This window comes from Tachypleus tridentatus, chromosome 7 (genome assembly GCF_004210375.1).
Source record: "Tachypleus tridentatus isolate NWPU-2018 chromosome 7, ASM421037v1, whole genome shotgun sequence".
In the NCBI taxonomy this organism is placed as follows: domain Eukaryota; kingdom Metazoa; phylum Arthropoda; class Merostomata; order Xiphosura; family Limulidae; genus Tachypleus; species Tachypleus tridentatus.
The window spans coordinates 50888994-50910887 of record NC_134831.1 but is presented as its reverse complement, the minus strand read 5'-3'; the positions used below and the strand labels follow the sequence as shown (position 1 = coordinate 50910887).

The following is a 21894-nucleotide window of genomic DNA, read 5'->3' as shown; positions in this document are numbered from 1 at the left end:
TCTCGCCATCCACCCCCAAACATTTTTAATAGGGTTCAATTCGGGCGAATACGCTGGATGGTCCAAACGAATCACGTTATTCACAAAGGAAATGTCATTTGTCCTGCGGGCATTGTATATTGCAGCGTCGTCCTGCTGAAAGATCCAGTTATCTCCATACAAGCGAGAGCCTTCAGTCAATAAGGATGCTCTCTCCAACATGCCAATGTAGCCAGCTGCTGTTTGACACCCCTGTACATGTAAGGAGAAAGCACCCCAGATCATGATGGAACCTTCTCCACTGTGTCATGTAGAAAATGCCTCCGGTGGGATATCTTTATCTTGTAATGTTGGAAGCCATCTGGATCATCCAGGTTAATTTTTTTCTTATCAGAGAACAAAACCTTCATTCACTTTTCTACATCCCATGTTTGGTGCTTCTCAACAAAGTTTAACTGAGCTGTTTCGTGGTGTGGAAGGAGACGTGGCCTTCGAAGACGTTTAAAGCCTTTCTCTCGTAGATGCCGTCTTATGGTTCTTGAGCTGCATTCTGCGTCCGTAAGATCGGTTGGTGTCTTGCCGGACAACCCGTCGAGTCCTCCTGCTCAACGCCGGCTAAATTTTCTTGGGCCGACCACTTGAAATTCTTGTTCCGTATTCCTCAGGGTCTTTTAAGAAATTTGCAACAGCAGTTTTACTACGCCCAATCTCACCAGCGATGGCACGTTGAGAGAGACCTTGCTTTTGCAGCTCGACAATTCTGCCACGTTCAAACTTTGTCAACGTTTTAGCCTTTTCCATGTTTTTACCCAATGTTACACAGATGTCAGTGGGAGATGTTGACAACGCTAATACTTACACGAATAACTAAATTTCGTTACGTGTTTACCGATTAACGCTTCGTTTCGGTATGGTCTTAAACTTTTAACCAGCTGGTATTTAAGCTAATTTCATAGTGTTCACATTTTCCCTATTAAATGCTAAAAAGTTTTTTATTTTTATTTTCCCTTTTCTTATTTTCATCTTTCGAAGTTCTACTCAAATAAGTGGTCGAGTCTAACAATGCAAAATGTATATTTTTTCTTTATGTTCATTGGCCTTAAGATTTTGGCCAGCAGTGTATATTATTGATTCTCACACTCGAGAATTGCCTTCAACTTAAGTGAACCAGCAGGGATATTGTAACATAGATTTAACAGTCGAAGTCATGAGCATTTCGAAATATGACTTTAACTTAAATAAACATCGATATTAAAATAGATATATAATCGTAAATCCATCAGAATACAAATGAAATTAAAGTAGTTTATTTGTAATAATGTTCACGATATTAATGTATCATTGTCTATTTCTGATATAATGCTGAATGTAGAAATAACGAGAGTTGTTCCCTGATAGTTACAAAAATAATAATAATAATAATAATTTGTTATTGGCTCCACCTGTCCCAGGTCTGCGTGAAAGTAATGTTTTCTGTAATGCAATAACTACAGTGTTGGGTTTAGCTTTTGTGTTTAATAGCATGGTTTTGGGATGAAAACTGACGGAAATAACATAATAGTAATACATTTTTGAACTATTACTCGAGATTAAGTAGTATTACTTTGAAACACCTATTTATATTGTGGTTTGTTTCTTTTGTCATCATGCACCATATTTGAAAAACTGAACTTCTGAAGCGCGATCTGGTTAGGCTTATTAATTATTGCACTCATTTGATTTCAAGTGACAACTGAGTGAAGTTTGTTGAGTAATATTTATATGTTACATAAACGTAGTTTTCAAAAATGACAAATGGTGTTAATAAAACTTCAGAAAATCAAAACCTGTCAGAAAATTTTCACTGTGGAGTAGTTGAAGGTAAAAATTATTAAAATTGAAAAATGCGTAGAAAATCTTTGTGAATAGTATTATTACTATTAGTTTTTATTTTTGTAATTTGTACGTTTATGCTGTTAATGCTATTAGAATAAAATTATTATTTTTACCTGTGATTACAAAAGACTGAAAAGTTTATTATTTATTTTTTATTGTTAATTAGTGGAAATATAAGTGGCACGTTAAATGTTTTTTAGGTCATAATTAAAAGTGTTTCAGTGCTCTTTTATCTTTAGAAATATAATTAGCATGAATGTGGTCTTATGGTGTTATGTTTACATGTGATATATTTTCATCTGTGTGATACTCTTTGTCTTTCTGTAGTTGTTTGTCAAAGCTAATTTTATTTATAGCATTGTAATGTTTCTAAATATCTATGTGTTAAGATATATATTTTATAGTTTTTTTGCCTCTGTATTATTATGTTCTAGCTTGTTATTTCCTAGTATCATCTTCAGCAGCCTTATTCCCATCCTAATGTTTTACTTACCTTTAACACATTTGAAGAAATTCTTTACATTTTAGCCAACATTTTTCAGACCATTTTATTTCTTAATTTCTTGTTTGACTATTTCTCTTGTTCTTCTGTAGTCTTCCAAATCTGTCATTGTAATGAATTCAAACTTATGTTTATAATACTTTTCTTTAAATATATCTCTTGTGAGCCAACCTTTTTTTCACTTGCAACCACCTTTTTGTTGTTGTTGTCTATAAGTATTTGTCTCTCTCAAATATTTAAAAACTTTTCTACCTAAAATCAGTATCTCAGACTGATTCATTTTCCTAGTTTACATCAAATAATTCTAGTTTCACCTTTTCAATTTATTTTTAGAAATTTGTAACCAAAATATCAAATTCTTATCTCCTTGTCCATTAAAAATGAAATCTAATTAAGTAACAATCACTTGCATATGAATTTCCCTAAACATCTACCTTATCAATCATTTCTTCATGAAATTCCTAAGGGACTAAATAAAGAATGCAATGTTAAAATACAAGCTCAATACTAATGCCTTATGACAGATATAACTAATTATTGATAATGTTTTACCAGCTTAGGTAGAACATTTATGCCATAAAAGCTGTTGTTGTAACAGATGGCTTGTATAAATAATAGTTCAACCATTACTGTGTTTGTTGTGTCCCACTTGGCTCATGAGTTCTGGATTTCGAAAGTGAGTTGTTGGCAATAAGTATGATGATTATAGTATGATTGAAATATTGCTATTATACACTTACCTACAATATTCTTGAAAATTCTTAAGGGACTTGGTAAGAATTGCAGTGTAAAAAATATAATTGGCCTTATACTAATACTCTGTGATAAAGTATTGTAAAATACAACCATGCTTTGTCAGCTTGAAAAATATACCATAAGAATATCATTTTTAATTTTAGTTTGGCTCTGTTATATTCACAGTAATAACAGTAGTTTATTGATTATCTACACTTTCATATTCCATGACAGTATATGCACCAGTTTGTAAGATTAAAGCTTTTTGAGTGTGATATTTGTGTGTTGAAGTAATTTGCATTGTTAATAAGTCTTCATTTGTTTTAAGTTCAGTAACATTGGGAAACAGTTGTGACCAAACTTCAAAGTGCTAAATTGTTGTTACTATTTTTAATTTTTACTGACAAACTTCTCTTCCAAAATATATTGTACATCTTTGTAAAGTTTTTTGCATTATAAAGCCAATTATATGTTTTTTCTGAATATTTCATATAAAGAAAAATAATTATAAACCATAATACTTTTGTTAACATTAAATTGTAATTTGAAACCTCTTAAGAACTTAAATGTGTATTTCTTTAAAAGTTTGGCTTTAACTGATATGTTCCTGAAAACTGCTGTGAATACTGTCAATCAAATAACATCCTGCTGTATAGCACTGAATATAAGAAATGATAAAATTAAAAATTCCTAGGCTTAGCTCAAACAGTTAACCATGACTAAACAACAAATATTGGCTTTCTAGTTGTGCTTTTCTTTTCTGTGGATAATCAAAATGTAATTTTTTTTTGTGGTTAGTATAAAAAGTTAGTGTAATGTATGTGCCTACATTCAGGTGAAATTATTCTGCCAAAATTATGTAATTTTAAATACAATTATGCATTGTTGTTCACTTTACTTTTGGTGTGTGATTTTTTCATTAAAAATGTTTTGAAATATGATCATAAGCTATAAATACAGAGAAAGTTTAAATTTTGTAATAGAATATAGTTTATTTTAATGTCTATATTATTATGAGGCATTTGTTTTGTAATTTATTTATATATATCACAATGAGTGCTAATCTTGTTATATTTTTATATAAGTATGCTGAGGCATAACAATTAGGAGAGTTTCATTTAGAAGAACAAGCTATTACATTTATCTACATCTGGTGCCAGAGGATTTTGATCTCACACAAAATCAAACTTGGTTGCCCTTAACAGCAAAATAAAATCTTAGACTGTTCTATTAATATACAATTTTTGTATTTTCAGGATTTTATGGTAGACCATGGACATCAGAACAGAGAAAGGACTTGTTTGAAAAGTAAGAGATTATTTTAAAGCATTGGTAAAGAAAATTTGAATAGTGCTAATATTTAATTAAAGGATTTTTACAAAGTAACAATAAAAGCATATTTTGTAGAAGAACCATACTGAATGACATATTTTGCTGATTGATGTTTTTGCTTTTTAATGTATTATATAAAAAATTTATTGGTGTTCTGTATTCAAAGCGTATAATTTGATCTTAGTCCCTTGAAATCTAATCTTAGAGTTTTTGTCTTGGATAATTTGAAAATTAAGCTGCCCCAACTACAATCTTTGAAAACAAAGAAATTTACTGATGAATTATAGGAATTACATTTGAAGTTATTATTATCGGGAATTTGAAATTTTCCAAAACAGAATGCTGGTTTCTTTGTTTTTAAAGTGAATACCTCATCTTTGAAATTGAAGCAAATTTATTGAGAAAACAGCATTTTGTGTAGTTAACCCTTAATAACTTGCTGTGATATCAGTGAACTGATGGTCGTATACCCAAGTGATTATTTATGGTTAATAGAATTATGAAATTAGTGGAATTTGCTTATCAACTAATTGTTGAGCTCATAATCGATTACATTCAACTAATTGATCGTTCTTTTGAGACTAGTAGTTATAATGATTGCAAATAGTAGAAATTGTGAACATTAATTTTGATTAGTTGATTATTTTTGTGAGTTGTGTCATTCATTAATTTGTATACTTTTAGTAAAACATACAAGTATTTTGTACATTGTACACAAAAAATTAGATTTTTTGATGAAATATCTTTATTAAAGATTTATGAAAGTAAGAGTCTGTTTCGTTACAATTCTGAGTGTAAAGTGATTTCATGTTATGATTAAAAAAACAAACTTTTCTTCATCCCAAAAATCTCAAATATTATTTACATAATTTTTGAAACATCTTAAATATACTTCAAAAGTTTTTTAAGTAAAACTTTATATTTTATTTTCTATACTCTAACTATGTGGGGTTTGTCACCAAACTAACCTTGTAACCATCATAAAAAAATTAGGAAATAAATATAAGTTATGCTTTTTTTCTCACTAGAATGACTGCATATTATAGCACAAAAATAAAAATACATAGTAACTTAAGTCTCATAACACTATATATGAACATATATATTCAATATTTTTTTTATTATATTGGCCTTCTAGTTGTGCCTTCCTAAAGTTACTGAGTTTGCACTCAGGTCATGTATGCAGTAATGTAAAACTGACTTGGTTGTGTTTAATGGACTCATATTTTGTAATATACAGACACTCTTCAATTATATATATAATTATTACCATTTAGAAATACATTATTAAACTTATTTTATAAAAATGTAGAACAATAAGTCAAGAAGAAAGCAAACAACTATCTCTTCTCACTATGAACTTTGTACTTTATTGTTGCTGGACATAGGTTGTTAACCTTTTTAAAATTTTGCATGTGGAGGATATCAAACAATTTTTAAGTTTTATATATACTATACCAAAAAATCATAAATAACTACACTGAATACATAAAATGCCACTTGGTTTTTTAAACATTGAAGCTAAGATATTTTTAGATTTTATAAAATATTAAACTTCAAGCAGACTAAGGACATAATCTACTTCCTTGGAAACAAGGATTGAAAGAAAGTGAAAGCCTTTTCAAAGATTAAAATGGTGAAGAAAAACACTCTGGGGACACACTATTTTTTTTTTTTATGTCAATTCATTCTTCTTGAGATGTGGGTAGTTATGTGCACCTGCCACTCTTTTGTTACAGCTGTTTATACATTAAGCAATAGGGAAGTACTAGCTCTTGGGCTCATGACAGTAATGATTGTTAGCTTTCTGTGTTCTGGTAATTTTGAGTTTAATAGTGAATTGACTGTCTTACTCACACTGAGTCATTCTGATGGAGCTTTATGAACATTTTCTAGATGTTTTTATTGATTTATTTGAGACTTCATCCTACACTAAGCTTCCACTGCTTGTCACCATTCCTAAACTTCCTAGTCCTGTCTTTTTTTATATCAGCTTCAGACATCCATCTTTTTCCACACCTTCCCCTTCATGTATGGATTTTTCCAGTATTTTGCCACAAAATAAGTTTTTTAATGCAGATTAGCCTTCTTGCTTGCTGTTGTTGGACATACATTCTTGCAATTAGCAGCGCAAGTGGATAATTTATTGATGTTGATTCATTCACCACACACTTCTTCCATGACAACAGACTCTTTTTCATCTCTTTTCATTTTATTACCTGTCTTTTCAAAGACAATCTATCCACTTATATAATCACCAATTATAGTGTAGCTCTGTCAATGACCTGTGTTTTTTCCCTGGCTGTTGTCCTTTGCTTTCTCTGGTTCTTACTGATTTATGCCAAGCCTGTCTAAAAAGTTCTCCTTCATGTCATGTCCTCCATCTAAACCCTTGGCTATCTGCTGTACTATCTCTCATTTGCACTCCTTACCACAGTGACAGATTTTTATTCTTGCACTATTCCACCTTTCCCAAGACTTGGGTTGTTCAGGAGGATGATTTGATACTTTATTAGTCATTCTGTCTTTCCATTGTTCTCTATGAAATATTTTAGACTTTCCTTGTCTGCTTTATTATGTTTGGGTATGTCTGTAGTATTGCCTCATTTATTATGAAACAAAGGTGTATTGCCTTTCTAGTGGTGATAGAGTATAGTCTAATACTCATCACAGTATAGACTGGTGCATTACATGTTTTATGTCTATGGATGTGACTTTCATTCAAAGACTTTGATTGTACAAAATGTTTTCAATGCTGGTGCAAAATATTAGCTATATGTTCTGTGGAGAGATATTCATGCAAAATACATTTTCAAACAGATATCTTTCTACAAAACATAATAGTTAAGTATTAACTTCACAAAAGCATATCAATGTAAATTGATACTTTCATAAAACTTTTAAGTAAAAAAAATGACACTTTAGTGAAGATATGAAGTGTTTTCATAATAAAATATTAAATGACAAAAAAGACACTATCAAAGATGCATTTAAAGTGAAACTTTGAAGTTAAGATAAATTAAGAAACTAGAAAAACAATGCACTTATTTGCCAAGTATTAAACAGTTGCATTTTATTAGATTATGTATGATGCTAATAATTATGCAGTTACTTAATGAGTTTCAATCAACTGTCAACTATCAATTTAATATTTTTGTTAGTTATTGAATGAAGTTATGTTTTGCTGATGGTCACAGTGAAGAGAACTAGACTTAGTGGAATTAGCTAATCAATCAGTCTTCCTATCATTAATCAATTTCATCAAATTAATTGACTGCTATCATATGAGACACAGTCTCTCTTTTTTACACTTATTTTTATTTATTGAGGTATTTCTCAAATACCTTTCATTAAATTTTAGACATTTTCAAGTATAACAATTTAGTATTAGGTTACTTTTTTCTTTTTTTTTAACATTGAAGTGTTGTATACATGAAAATACATCATATATGCCACACAGTACAAAACTCTTAACAAGTTGTTAAAACACTTGACATCCTTCCATGGATTTCATCTTACAAATTTTTACAAAACTATTCAAACTAAATAAATTAATTCTTTATTTAAAATAATTGTCCTTAGCTTTTATATGATAAAACTAGTGAATATATTTGTCACAGTGTGTTATAAGTAATATGTAACTCACTGGAAATAAATTCTCACCATAGCAAACAGTATAGTGTTTACTATTTGGTAAAACAACTTGTGATGTTACTGGATGATACTTTTGTAGAATTTAAATTGATTTGTAAAGTGGAAAGTAAAGTTTTATAAGAAATTAAAATCATGGTATCAAAAATTCTTAATTAATGATGTTTCTATTTTTTTATAATTTCATCATTGGCATAAAAAATAAATATAAAAACATCATTATCTTTTTAAGTGAGAATTTCATATGTGAATTCAGTAAAGATACATCTGAAACTGAACAATTTCTTTTTAATTAAGGCTTCGTAATATGACAGACAGTCTTTGTTGTAGAGTTGGCAGTGGATGTTACCAGCCAATAACCTTCCCTCTGGTTAGAAGTTCAAAATTAGTAGAGGTAGCAGATTGCCTGAGTAAATTTATTGTAATTCCTGAAATGGTAAACATGATTGATAGGAAAGTGAAATGAACCAGTGAATCACAATGCAACTAATTAGTGAACCATTCCATCCCATAGCTGAACAAACTTGTATTAATTGGAAAAGTAACAATGACAAATGATAATACAAATATTATGATTACTTGGAGAGTTATAATAATGGAAAATGGTAACAATCAGAAATGCTAACTTCAATTAGTTGATTCTTTTCACAGGTTGTGACACTAATCATTTACACTGAACAAACTTGAATTAATCAAATATTATAATGGGATATTATAATAACAGTAATTTGATTAGTTAAATAGTTCTAATAACTGTAAACACTAATTTCATTTAGTTATTTTTCTGGTGTTAATTAATTTAATTGTAATTTGATGACTTGATAATATTGGGTAATATTAGTTAATGAAATTTATACTAATGTTTAATTGGGTTAATTGCCCAGCTCTCTTGGTAAATAAGATTTTTTGAAATCGTTTTATCATAATTGTAAGTAATATTTATGGGATTTTTTATTATGACATCAAACTAGTTTTATCTAACAATAAGTTTAGATGCTTATATATGTAAAAACAGCTGGTATGGGTAGAGAAAATTCTATGTAGAAGAGAATTTTCTCCACCCATACCAGCCGTTTTTACATATATATATTTTTCTACAAGTGGGTTTTCTCATCATCACGGATTATTATTTCACAAAGTTTAGATGTTGTCTTTTCTGTGATCTGTGTATATACCAGTTGTCTTTCGCATTCTCTTTCTCTTTTTATATGTTTGCATTTGTACTGAAATTTTCTTGTGACTTATTTTCATATGTAATTAATCAGAAACAAACTGTCGGTTAATTTGTCTTTAGAAAGTGTAATATGAAAATCTCACAATATGCTTCATTTCTAGAATGAGGAAGTTTGGGATGAACACTTACATGTATGCTCCAAAAGATGACTTCAAACACAGGGCTTACTGGCGTGAACTGTACACAGTGGAAGAAGCAGGTAATTCATAGGTGTTACTCCTGTAAGAGTATCAGATTTGTTATTGAATTTTTTCTGTTGATAATGTAGCTTACCAGCCTTTAATTAAACAAAGTTATCCAAATAATTAGTTTAATACCACATTTAATAAAATGTGCAATAAATTAATTAAGCTGCATATGTTTTGTTCCAGATTCCTTTTAATTTGTTCATTTCAGTTTCCAAATCGTGTGTGTAAAAATAGCATTTCAGATCTGTCATTTTTCTTTCACAAGTTAATGCACAAGAAAGATTTCTTTCAATAACAGAACTTCTCAGTTGGTCTTTTAAAGTCTTGTATAGTGTGTGTAAATAACATGTCAAAATGGGGGAGTTATGTTACTGAATTAACTGTGACTTATAGAAAACAAGATAGGCCTGAAATGCCATTTTTACATGCATCTGATCTAGAATAAAAAAAATGGGCAAATCAAGATGAAAGTGGTGTGGGGGGAACAATGTTAGTATACATGATTTTTATTAAATATGTTATCTGTATTAGTTTTATAATGCTTTGTTAGTTTTCAGCATTAAAGTATAAACATGAATTATAGTTTTAACTTACAAATTGGTTTTCTTGGGTGTTTTAACAAAGATAAGTAACACCATAATTTAATTATAAGAATGTACCTTAAAATTTATCAAAAATGCAAAATGTAACCTTAATAAGTGGGCTTTAAGAGCAAACTACTATAAAAGTGAAAAACTGTGTTTGTATTATATTTCTGTGTACAAAGGCAATCATATTTTTAAATATCTTATTTTAAGTTTTTGTACCAATAAAATAAAGATTGGTAAATAAATGAATTCCAAATAATTTTCTAGTATGGAATCAGTATTAACAGATCTAATGTTTGTAGTTTGGAAAAATACCTAAAGGTTACATGCTTCATAGTATTGTTTTCTGTATTTCAGCTTAACAAAAAAAAATTGATAGTACAGTATTTAAATTTTAGTCCAATAATAAGATTTGTTCACTAAAGTTTTTAATGAACTTGAAATTAGTAATGGCTACCTGGTAAAAAGCTTGTGGATTGTTGTATTTAACTAGTAGTTATGAAGGGACCCTGGTATCTTATACCAGTTGATAATTCAAGCATAGTTCTGAATAATAAGACTAGTTTTAAAAAAATGGTAAAAATAATTAAGAAGCATCTGGATGTAAGCACACTAAGTATGGAAAGAATCACAATTATCAATTACAATAATATATGATTTCCCACACCTTGGACAGAATGAAGTTCTCTGACCTTTTCCAGACCTTTTTTGACTGCAATATATTATTCCCTGGCTATTAGATTTATGCTTGTAATGTATCATTGAACTCTAACAATATGTTAAATTGCAAAATACTATTCAAGTTTTGTTCATAAAAGCAAGACAGGTTGTTTGTTTAAAAGTTACACTCTGCTAAAGTGTCATCTTGCAAAGTTTCGGTATGATTGATCATGCCATTCTTGAGCCATTGTTATGTTATTGAGATATGTAACAAATACAGTTTAGCTGTTTGTTTATGATAATGTGTACACTTGCATTTTAAAACTTAAACCATAAAAATCTCATTACAGCTTAAAAAACATTAAAGATTTTAACATTTGTGATTATTATGTTACAAATTTTAGTACATGGAAGGAACATGTTTAATGTTGTAAAATGGAATATTCTTTAACAAGTAGTTGTTATATGCCAAATACTTATTAAATCAATATTTCTATTGTGTATCTGCACAGAAATATATAAGGCTTTCATATGCTAACCATACACTGCAATAAACTCACAGTTCCTATGTATATAAAACAATTATACATGTTAACAAATCATTCTTTGATGCAGAGCACACTGATATTTTTGCACATCCTTTGAAACTGGGTGTATCAAGTTCATGTACATTAAAAATATGAAAACTTTTATATTAACATGACTACATTTATCAATTGATCATGTTGGTTCTTTCATGAGATTGCCAAATTATATGTAGAAATAACTAACGTCTAAATTTTAATTATGCATACATGACACTTCATACATAGAACCAGACCTGCTGGTAAAACATCTAGAACATTAATAGTTGCATTACAATTTTATGTTATTACAATATATAATCATGTTTGTAAAAGCTAGAGTAACTGGCACAAGCACTAATGTGACTTTATGCAAACATGGTTGTCACTGACAGTTATATTTCATTATAGAATTATACCAAAAAAAAGACCCAAGTTTTTCATTATTTTGTTAAATAATGTTGCTTATTACATTAAACAAAAACTGGTACCAAGTAAACTCACGAAGAACACTCATTATTTTTATTCTGATATGGTCCTAAGATTTAGACTCGGATACAAGCACTAACACATCACCTGTACACAACCACACTAGGACTATGTGATATCTCCATCTCAAGAGCATGCTGTGGTCTGAAAACACTGTATCAAAACTATTATTGTAAGCTGCACATGCTCATCATTACCTTCATTTGGTATTCTTTCCTGTCCCCAGCATCTTGTTTAGTGCTTGACAGGCAGTAAATTCTTCAAATATGCTACTTGGATGTTGATGTATTTAGTTATTCACTGGTTCAGGTCCGTGTTTTTATAAAGGTTCATGGATAACAAATAGTGTCATATTCTTAGAAATTGTCAATCCTCCAATTGTGTTAGTTACTGCTAATGAAGCATTCTGTATTCACTATTTTGTAATTTGAGTTTTTTCCAAAACTTATTGTCTTAATGTTGTTACATGTTGCTATCCATATTTTGTCATTGGTGATATCCTACCTGTCTCTTGAGATATAACTTGTGAACAACCTCTGTATAAGCTGTACTAAGCATCAAGGTATGTACTAGGTCAATGCTTAGTGACATAAATTTTGTGTTGTAATGAATTAAAAAAAAAAGATAAATTATTATTGTTATTTTTATCATTAAATGAATGAATATAAGTACATATCAAATAAAAATAAAAACTCACCACAATTTTGTACACTTGTTCTGTCCATGAACTGCCATGTTTATTTAAAATCAAACTGTTCATTTTTATTCTAACATATTTCAAATTTTTTCAGTACATGCATATTTCAATGATGTAATAATATGCCCAGGGTATTATGTGTTCCTGACATGTAATTTGTGTATTCATGCACTTAAATCAGTAAGATAAAATTTACTTTTTAAAGGAAACAGACTATCTATAAATAGTAATTTGTTTGTGGCTTATGGGTTGTAATATAATGATCCTCCAAGACTAAGATTAGAAATATGAGATGAAACCTTGTCCAGAAAAATTTATATATAGAAACGGCTCGTTTGGGTTGAGAAAATTTTTTACGTAAAGGAGCGAACAACGTTTTGACCTTCTTCGGTCATCGTCAGGTTCACAAAGAAAGATGGCCTGGCATGGCCAAGCGCGTAAGGCGCACGACTCGTAATCCGAGGGTTGCGGGTTCATGCCTGCGTCGCACTAAACATGCTCCCCCTCCCAGCCGTGGGGACATATAATGTGATGGTCAATTTCACTATTCCTTGGTAAAAGAGTAGCCCAAGAGTTGGCGGTGGGTGGTGATGACTAGCTGCCTTCCCTCTAGTCTTACACTGCTAAATTAGGGACGGCTAGCACAGATAGCCCTCGAGTAGCTTTGTGAGAAATTCCAAAACAAACAAACAAACAAAGCACAGATAGCCCTCGAGTAGCTTTGTGCAAAATTCCAAAACAAACAAACAAACACAAAGAAAGAAAGAGGTAACTGCCCGGAAGCTGATCACATGTTTGAAAGGGGTTGTGGGACCGAAGAATAGCTGGTGCATCCTTCTCATTCATCTGTCAGTAGGATTTCTAATATTTAAAATACCAATTAATCACCGAGTTCATGCAGAGTTTCAGGTTTTTTTAATATTTTTTTATTTTTCCACTCATCTTAGGAAATTATAACAAATAGGTCTAAAATAGATCTGTATATTATATTTAAAAATATAAGATTAAAAATTTGGCACTTCATGGAATTTACTATCAGCTTGCTAGTTTTATCCACTGAGGGCATAAAATAACCTTTGAAGTAACTGACAAATATTAGGAAAGGCAATGTTCAAAGTAGTTTTAAGGTGTTTTTATTTGTAGTGGACTCACTAGTAAATATACGTATTAATGAGCTATTGCTCATTAAACTTAATGTACTACAGTGCCTCAGAGGTAAATCTGGAGTTTTATGACATTTAAAACTGAGTTTCAATACCTATAGTAGGCAAAGGTATTTTAGATTTGAGGTTCATGGAAACTAGGCCTTTGGCTACTAAACATCAAAGTATTTAATACATTAATATCAGTTTGAATAAAACATATTGCAGTTAACAACAAACTTGTTCATTCATGTAATAGACTATTAATAATAATGATGTAGAAGAAGAAACACAGTATTTTTTTAATACTGTCAAATAATAAAATATATCTTATATGTAAAAATCAGTATTTACCTCTAAAATAATATGTGCATAATGCTTTTCTTTTCAAATTACTGAAGTTTTATACATACAATCCAAGATATCATTTCCTTTGAGCATATGAAGCATCTGAGATCATTTAGATGATAAAACGTTTTGAACTTTTTCAGAACATCTAACCAATCTCATACAGTCTGCCAGAGAAAATGGTATAACATTCTTCTATGCTCTTTCACCTGGGCTTGATATTACCTATTCAAACCAGAAGGAAGTTGCTTGCCTCAGGAGAAAATTAGAACAGGTGAATAAAGCTAATCAGTCTTATTCAAATTTTGCTTATATGGAATGTTTCTGTGCTTCACAAATTTTAAGTTTGCTATGAATCTTACCAAATGCAAATTTTCAGGAATAAGCCTTCAAGCAAACAGATTTTACTTTGCAGTTTGTTTTAAACATGAATTTGAAAACTAAAATATTATTTGTTTTCATACACTTCTAGAGTTGTGATACTTATAAAACACTTAGGATCAAGAATCAAATCATGAATAAATCATGATACTAAGCCAAGTTAGCTTAAATACTCTCAGAAGGTAACCTTTGCTGTAGATGAATGGGAAATATAACCTTCCATTTTGATGTCTGAAGTATCTCCTGGGAATGCTTGTGTTACCAGCTTTTGAGTATTTTTATATGGATGATCCTGAAGTGATTCATTTACTCAGCTATGAATCTAAATTAGCTGTGGTAAAATAATCATTAACTGATTTTTTTTTTTTTTAATTTTAATTGTTGTCATCAATGAGAAAATGAATCAAACCAGTAGTATTTCATTGTGATTAGTATACATAGTTATTAACATTGTATATATTTTGTAGGTCTCACAGTTTGGGTGCACAGCTTTTGCACTTTTGTTTGATGACATAGAACCAGACATTAGTGAGACAGACAAAGAGGTTTTCCAGTCATTTGGTCATGCACAAGTATCTGTTACAAATGAAGTATTCCAGCATCTTTCTCATCCCAAGTTTCTCTTTTGTCCTACTGGTAAGTTACAGCATCTACATGCTTGACATAAAATAAGGTTATTTATCTTTGCTATGGGTCAATATTTGTTTATGTATTAAAATTATTAGGCCCTATTAAAAATAGTAAACTGAATATTGTTTTTTCCCTGTTTCTTCTTGACCTCATTAATTATGATATTAGTTTGGCTTGATATACCCTCAAGTATAAAATTTTATTGATTGGTTTAAAAAATACCAGTCTTACATTATTTCTTGTTGGATGAACCAAAAGTAGAAACTAAATTATCACTTCAGATGATTAACTTTTATTCATCTGAGAAAAAAAATTAACAACTTTCACAGATTAATATATATAGTTTCACAGAATACTTTTAACATCATATTTTAAAAATACACAGCCCACTAACAATTAAACAGGCCATCTTGAGAATAAATATTGGCTGTCTCTATGACATCACATCCAAATAATCACAAGGTATAAATATGGGTATAACTTGTTAAAGACCACAAAATACAAACAAAACAAAAAAACAGAATGCAGAAATTAATCATATTTTCTCAGTCACATATCTGCTTTATGGGATGGCAGTGAAAGTTAGTAAAAGGTTACCAGATAATAACTTACTGCACTGCATTCCACAGTAAAATGATAGTTCAATATCAGTGATGTAGTAAAATAAAAGTTTCTGGACAGCCCAAACATTCAAAAACAACAGAACAGACACTTTTTGTGCTGTGAGGAAAAATGTGTGGAGAATGATGCACATGATGTGGCTGCTGTTGTTTTAGGACAGGTGCAAATGTAAAAACGTTGTCATCACAAGTTACCTTATTGCATAGGTTACAATGGTAAAATAGTTAAACAGAAGTCATTCATCAATCCAAACAATATCATACATTAGCAACAGTGGGCATCACAGGTACAATTACACCCAATTGCCTTATATTATGTGCTAATTTTTTTTCCAGTAGGCAATGGATATGTTTGTATTTGGCAGCTACCCTATAATGAACATTCACTGAATTGCCCATAAGCCGTAAAATAATACTCTTAATTTTTCTTTATGTTGTGATATACAGTACTGACAGCTGGACAGTCACAATTAGGGTGTGCAAAGAGTTATTTTACTTGTCTGTGCCAAGAACCAACTTGCTAACTAAGACAGTATTTTTTTATGAAAAATGGAACTCCTGCTCATTTAACTTGAATCACAAAACAATGGCTTGAAGGCCCTAGCATTACTGGCCATGAACCTTATTGACCATGTGCAGTCCATCTTTCAAATTCTCTACACTAAATTTACAAACAACCAACTTCTAGAGCCATGTTCAAGCAAGTTGTTCTTCAGGAGTAGAGTATAATCCCACAGGTATAGATTTTAGATCTTGTAAATATATGTGACTGTGTTTTTGCCTTGTATATTGCAACATGTAGATACACAATTAGTGGCAATCTTTTTCCTGTTGTGCATTGATTGTTTACTTAGAAAACATCTTTCTGTATGTCTGGGGTGCACGTATATGTACATAGAGATAGACTATGTAATGAATGACTGATAACAAAAGTTTTATTTTACCCAAGATCTTGTTTTGTACTATGTATTCATTGAAAATTATATAATTATATTAAATCTTCTATCAGAAAGGTTGCAACAAATCTATAATTTAATTAATAATAATTAATCTTAATTATAAGTAAAGGCAGTGCACCAAAAAGCTTCTATTTATTTAGTCTTCTGTTGAATATTTTTGTTCTGAAACACCAAGTGACATTGGACCTACTTGAGAATTTACTAAGTAATGAAGCAGAATTGTCATGTACGAAGATTCATGTATCATGCCTGTTGCATTTAACCAGTGTAGTTAATACTATTTAACAAATTGAACATTATATATCACATCTGTCTAATGCCATTAATAAGATGCATATCAAAATAATAAAATGTAATACTATAAATTGCATACACACATAAAAATAAGTTTGAGAAAAGTCAGAAATACTAGGTAATGTAATTTTCATGATTTAAGGAATTTAATGAATAAAATCATACTTATCTAGTACTGCAATTAACTTAAATGCATATTCCATTAAACTTGTTAGGGATAGGTAAAAGTGCACATCAACTTTTTACAGTGTTGTATTACAAAATCAATAAAAGTACTTTGTTATTAAGGTATACGAATAAACATGGTACCAAAATGTATTTGATAAATTAAATTTGAATATTTTTTTTAAGTTTTGGTTTCTTAATTTAGGAAAGAAATATTTAAATTTTCAATTTTATCTTGTTTTTATAACATGACAAATTTTCACACCAATTTGACATTTTTTTTAACTTTTAATCACCTTTCTGTGATTTTCCAAGTTTAAAATAAATTGTTTATTATAGCATAGATATCACTTAGGCAAAGTTGAATTTTTATAGCCTTCAGGCTTCTTTGTTTATGGAGATATTAACCAAAAATCAGACCCACTTACCATGCCCTCCTATCATATCTTCTGTTTTACAAATTTACAATATTTCTCTTATGTTTGTTGTTTTAACATATTTAACTAGTGGAAAGATAGTTTTACTGAGTAATATATAATGCTACCTTGTTCTCAGTAGTGATTTTTAGTTATTTTACCTATGAAAGTTGCCATCACCTAATTCATATTGAACAGTTATAAAATATTTTAAGGCACTTGTGCCTTAGTTAGAGAATCAGTTAAATTATAATAATTATAGGATATTAATCAGTTTGTGCATGTTATTATTTTCTGCTCTCAAGATAATAAGTAAAATATAAAGGTTCACTGAAAAATAATGCTTGATATTCATTTAGGAGGTATTAGAGGTTGTGTAAATGAAATTTGAAAAGTGTAAGATAAAAAAAGTATTTTTAACCTTAACATGTAAATCACCTTCCACACAAATTAGTCAGTGTCTGAGTTATGCTCTGACTCCATATATTTACAGACAAATTCTTAGTAAAAATAATTAATTAAAAATCTTTATAGAAATGAACTAGAAACCCTTAAACTTTATTAATGGACACCACATCATGTAGAAATTCTTGACTGGAGCTAACATAAACGGTGCTATAGTTATGACCAGTTCTCTTCCTGAATCTATCCAATTTCCTGTAATTCACTTTGGTACTAAAGACTTGAAACAATTTGATAAAAAAGAAATAACTAGGATTATAGGTTTCAATTTCATTTCTATAAAGACTTCTTGAACCTACGTGTTTTTATAACATTGTAATTAAAAATTCTTATTCTTTTCTGTACAAAAGGGTTATAATTTTTACAACAATTTTTCAAATTTCTTGAAGATACACTTACTATATTAAAAGCTACATTATGGATATATTCATGATTATGTTGTGGTTATGTGGTGAACATAAGATCAGTTAAAATGGCAGAGACTGTAGTGCTATAGTGAGTTAAACTTAGTTAGTTTTGTAAATTATGTAACCTTGAATATTATTTAATATGTGGCAAGTTCCAACAAGATCTTCATAGAATAACCCTGTGTATATATAACCTTTCACACATCTGGACTAGCATAGGTGACCTAGTTAAATTCAGTCTACCCAAGGGATAGACATGAAGGGGGCTTAGGAAGAACAAGCCAAAGGTGGCCATGACTGATTCTTAAAGTGAAAAGATAATTATGGAAAGTAAACATAGGATTGAAAGAAAGTTAGAGATGAAAAATATAGTTTTACATCTCTATTTTGTGTTAAATTCTTAGGCTTGAATTGTGGTATATACAACTATTATAATTATGTGATCTATAATGAGTCAATGGTCATACCATGGAAATGAATAACCCAGCATAATTTTTTAAGAAGTTGAATAAAACAGTAGATAGGGAAGGTTAAAAGTTTTTGCTGATGTTTGAGTGTATATATCTGTGATTAAGAAAATTATTTATATTTTCTATTGACTATTTTAATAATGTGATTTAACTGAGTCATTGCTGTGCCATGTATATGAGTGGGATATTTTTATGTAGTTCCTTCACTTTGTTGATGAAAAGTATTTAACATAATTTATGTTAAAATAGTCTTGTCTATTTTTGAATAAGTAGCAGTTTGATAATTATATTAACTAGTATAGTTAGCAAAAATATGGAAAAGCATGTGGTTAGCTAATATTTCCAAGTTGAAGTTGTAAATGAAACTTTAGTGATTTTACAATCTATCTAATATCAAAATATTTGATAAGAGCTTTTCAGAAAATTTACACATTATATGGTTTGTTTTTCCTACACTCTTGCAATTACATTACTATAGTTCTTATTTTTAAAGTTTAATGTTTACAACTAATAAAAAGTGAATATGTATACAAATCATTAATTGCCCATTTTTTTCTCCCAAGGATTTAATTCACTCTGCATTTGATTTCATACAGTACATTAATAGAATAGTTTAAAGGTACATAATATTAAGATTTTATTATTTCCCAAAGTCAACTGTATTTAGATCAGAATAACTCAAGTTTCATTTTCACAGAATACTGTGCAGGACGAGCAGTTCCAAATGTACAAAATTCTGAATACCTCAACACTGTTGGGACCAAGCTACTTCCTGGTATTGATATAATGTGGACAGGTAAGACTTTCTTTGGGTTTCATTGGTGCATTTGTATTAAAATATTTTAGGGTATCATTAGGTTGCATATTACTATCTTAAATACATATGTTTGCTACTGTTTGTGTTATCTCTTATGGCTGTAAAATACTAATGTGATAAGCAAGTGAAAGTAGCTTTCTGCTTTGGTACATTATATCCATGCACAGATCTAATTATTCTCATTCACTGCTGCCCTCTACATGCAAAACATGTTTTTTGCATGCCACAAGCTTTGCACTCCCACATTCCCCACAATCATTGTAGTTCAACTGCATCTCACATGCAAATTATCATGCAACAACCCTTCCCCCCCAGTGGCACAGTAGTATTTTCTGCATATTCACACTCTAGAAACCAGTTTTTGATACCTGTGGTGGACAGAGCACAGAGAGCACATTGTGTAGCTTTGTGCCTAACTTTAAAACAAGCAGGAGTGTGATACATTCTCCTAATAGATATGATTCTACCTGTTTGATTTTATCAAACTATGACTTTTCATTTGACAATGCTATCTTCAAGACATTTTTGTTTGTGTTCTCTTTCCACAAGTTTTTTTTTTTTCTTGAAGAGGAACTATTTTACTTTTCTTTCCAACTTGAACAGTTGTAGGTGATAATTTATTGTTCTTGACTTCTTTTGGCATTTCACTCAAGTTTATTTCCAGTTTGAAAGTCATTGTCATTTACTTCCAGCACAGTAACACGGGCTTCAGATGGTGGTACTCATATGAAAAATTCATCAGATTAATCATTATATGATTTGGCTTTTGTTGGGCTTTGAATTTAGGGGCCCATACTTTTGAATACAGTCTACTAACTTTGGACAGATAAGCACTTTCATAGATTTGATTAATTTTTGATATTAACATTATCATTTGTAGTTACTTGGGTTCAACAACATCAGTTAAATTAGATTTATATATACTTGTTTTAAGCTTAAGGTTTAAATTATAGCTTAGTGATATCCTTTGTACTGCAATGCTAGATAAGGCTTAACAAGTGTCTTTGTTGTTTTAGGCTTACCTGTAATTCATCTTACTGTTAAATCATAAATTACATTTCAACACATGCCATCTTATAAAATCCTAATATCCAATACACACTTACTTCCTTTTACAGTATAACAACCACTTAATTATCTACATTTTATACTTACAATTAATTTAGTTTGTTAGGACATTTTGAGCTAGGGTATACTCAGCCTTCTCCCAGTATTGCTCACATTCCTTCTAAATCTGCCAAATCCATTTGGAACAGTGTAGACTTTGACAACTTTCCTCCATCTGATTATTTCTTGCCTTCCCAAGCCTCTGTTTGGCCTACCTCAGCTCTTTTCAGATACATTTCACAGTCACTCAGACATTATGGCGTATGCTGAGCCTTTTATTTGCTCTTTTGAAAGATGGTGCTTGCATGTCTTGCCTTTTTCAGGCATTGGTTCATTTTCTCTTATATTCCCTTTTGGCAGATGGATTTTATTTGTTGATATTATGCACTTAGAACCTCTGTTGCATGTATGAGGGCATACCCTGATAATCCTATCCTTTTATTCCTCATCACATATTCCAGTTTTCATCTTATTCTATTGAGGTTCTTACAAGCATTTTTCATCATTCGTCTCCTTTCTTAAGCATTCTACTTCTTTCTTAAAGATGTTTGTGGGTGGGATAATTTGCACTTGAGGCATGGTCGAACTACGATAATCATTGAAAATGTGGGAATGCAAAGCTTGCATTATATCTGTGAGAAGAGATGAGAAGGACATCTTTATTATAGGAAAATTATAACTTTTGAAGTAATTGTATTTTTGTGATAACAGTTTCTTTTTATCAGTTGACTTCTGCTGATATGAGAATTACTACTGCAGTGGGTACTAAACACAGCAATAAAACCATAGCATTAAATTGAAAAAGATGAAAAAAAAACTAACTTTTTATATTTGTTTTGGAGACTTGAGATTATGCAAATGGAACGCACAAAGTGTAAAGTAGAAAGAAATGTTTTTATTCTTAGCGTAAAATTTGCCTTTTATTTAGACTGACTTGGTAGAAGCTATGGAAATTCACATAATAAATCTTTAGTAAAAACAGTGTATTAAAAAATCTAATTTTATGATTTTTATGTACATCTGACTTGTAAACATTTGTTAAAATGTTGCCATTTTTCAGGAATAAATATAGTGAACACAAAACTGTAATAAATATTAGATGTATGAATTCACAAATACAGGGTCATTCTATCATGAAGAAAGCATATTTTATTTCTTAATTTTTTTGATATTTACGAGGTCGA

The 21894-nt window shown here is 30.1% G+C and overlaps 1 protein-coding gene across 2 annotated transcripts in view; it reads left to right on the top strand.

The window, feature by feature from the left end:
• Positions 1-1416: 1416 nt before the first annotated feature.
• The window catches only part of Oga (O-GlcNAcase), a 59940-nt gene continuing 39462 nt past the window's right edge, over positions 1417-21894 (top strand). Inside the window, exons 1-6 of one of the 2 annotated variants that reach the window (XM_076511614.1) lie at positions 1417-1539; positions 4348-4399; positions 9410-9507; positions 14126-14256; positions 14831-14999; positions 19484-19582. In XM_076511614.1, coding sequence (XP_076367729.1) covers positions 9411-9507; positions 14126-14256; positions 14831-14999; positions 19484-19582 — 496 coding nt within the window. In that variant the 5' untranslated portion in view covers positions 1417-1539; positions 4348-4399; position 9410. Of the gene's footprint in view, positions 1840-4347; positions 4400-9409; positions 9508-14125; positions 14257-14830; positions 15000-19483; positions 19583-21894 lie in introns of both variants that reach the window. The other variant, XM_076511613.1, reaches the window with a different exon arrangement.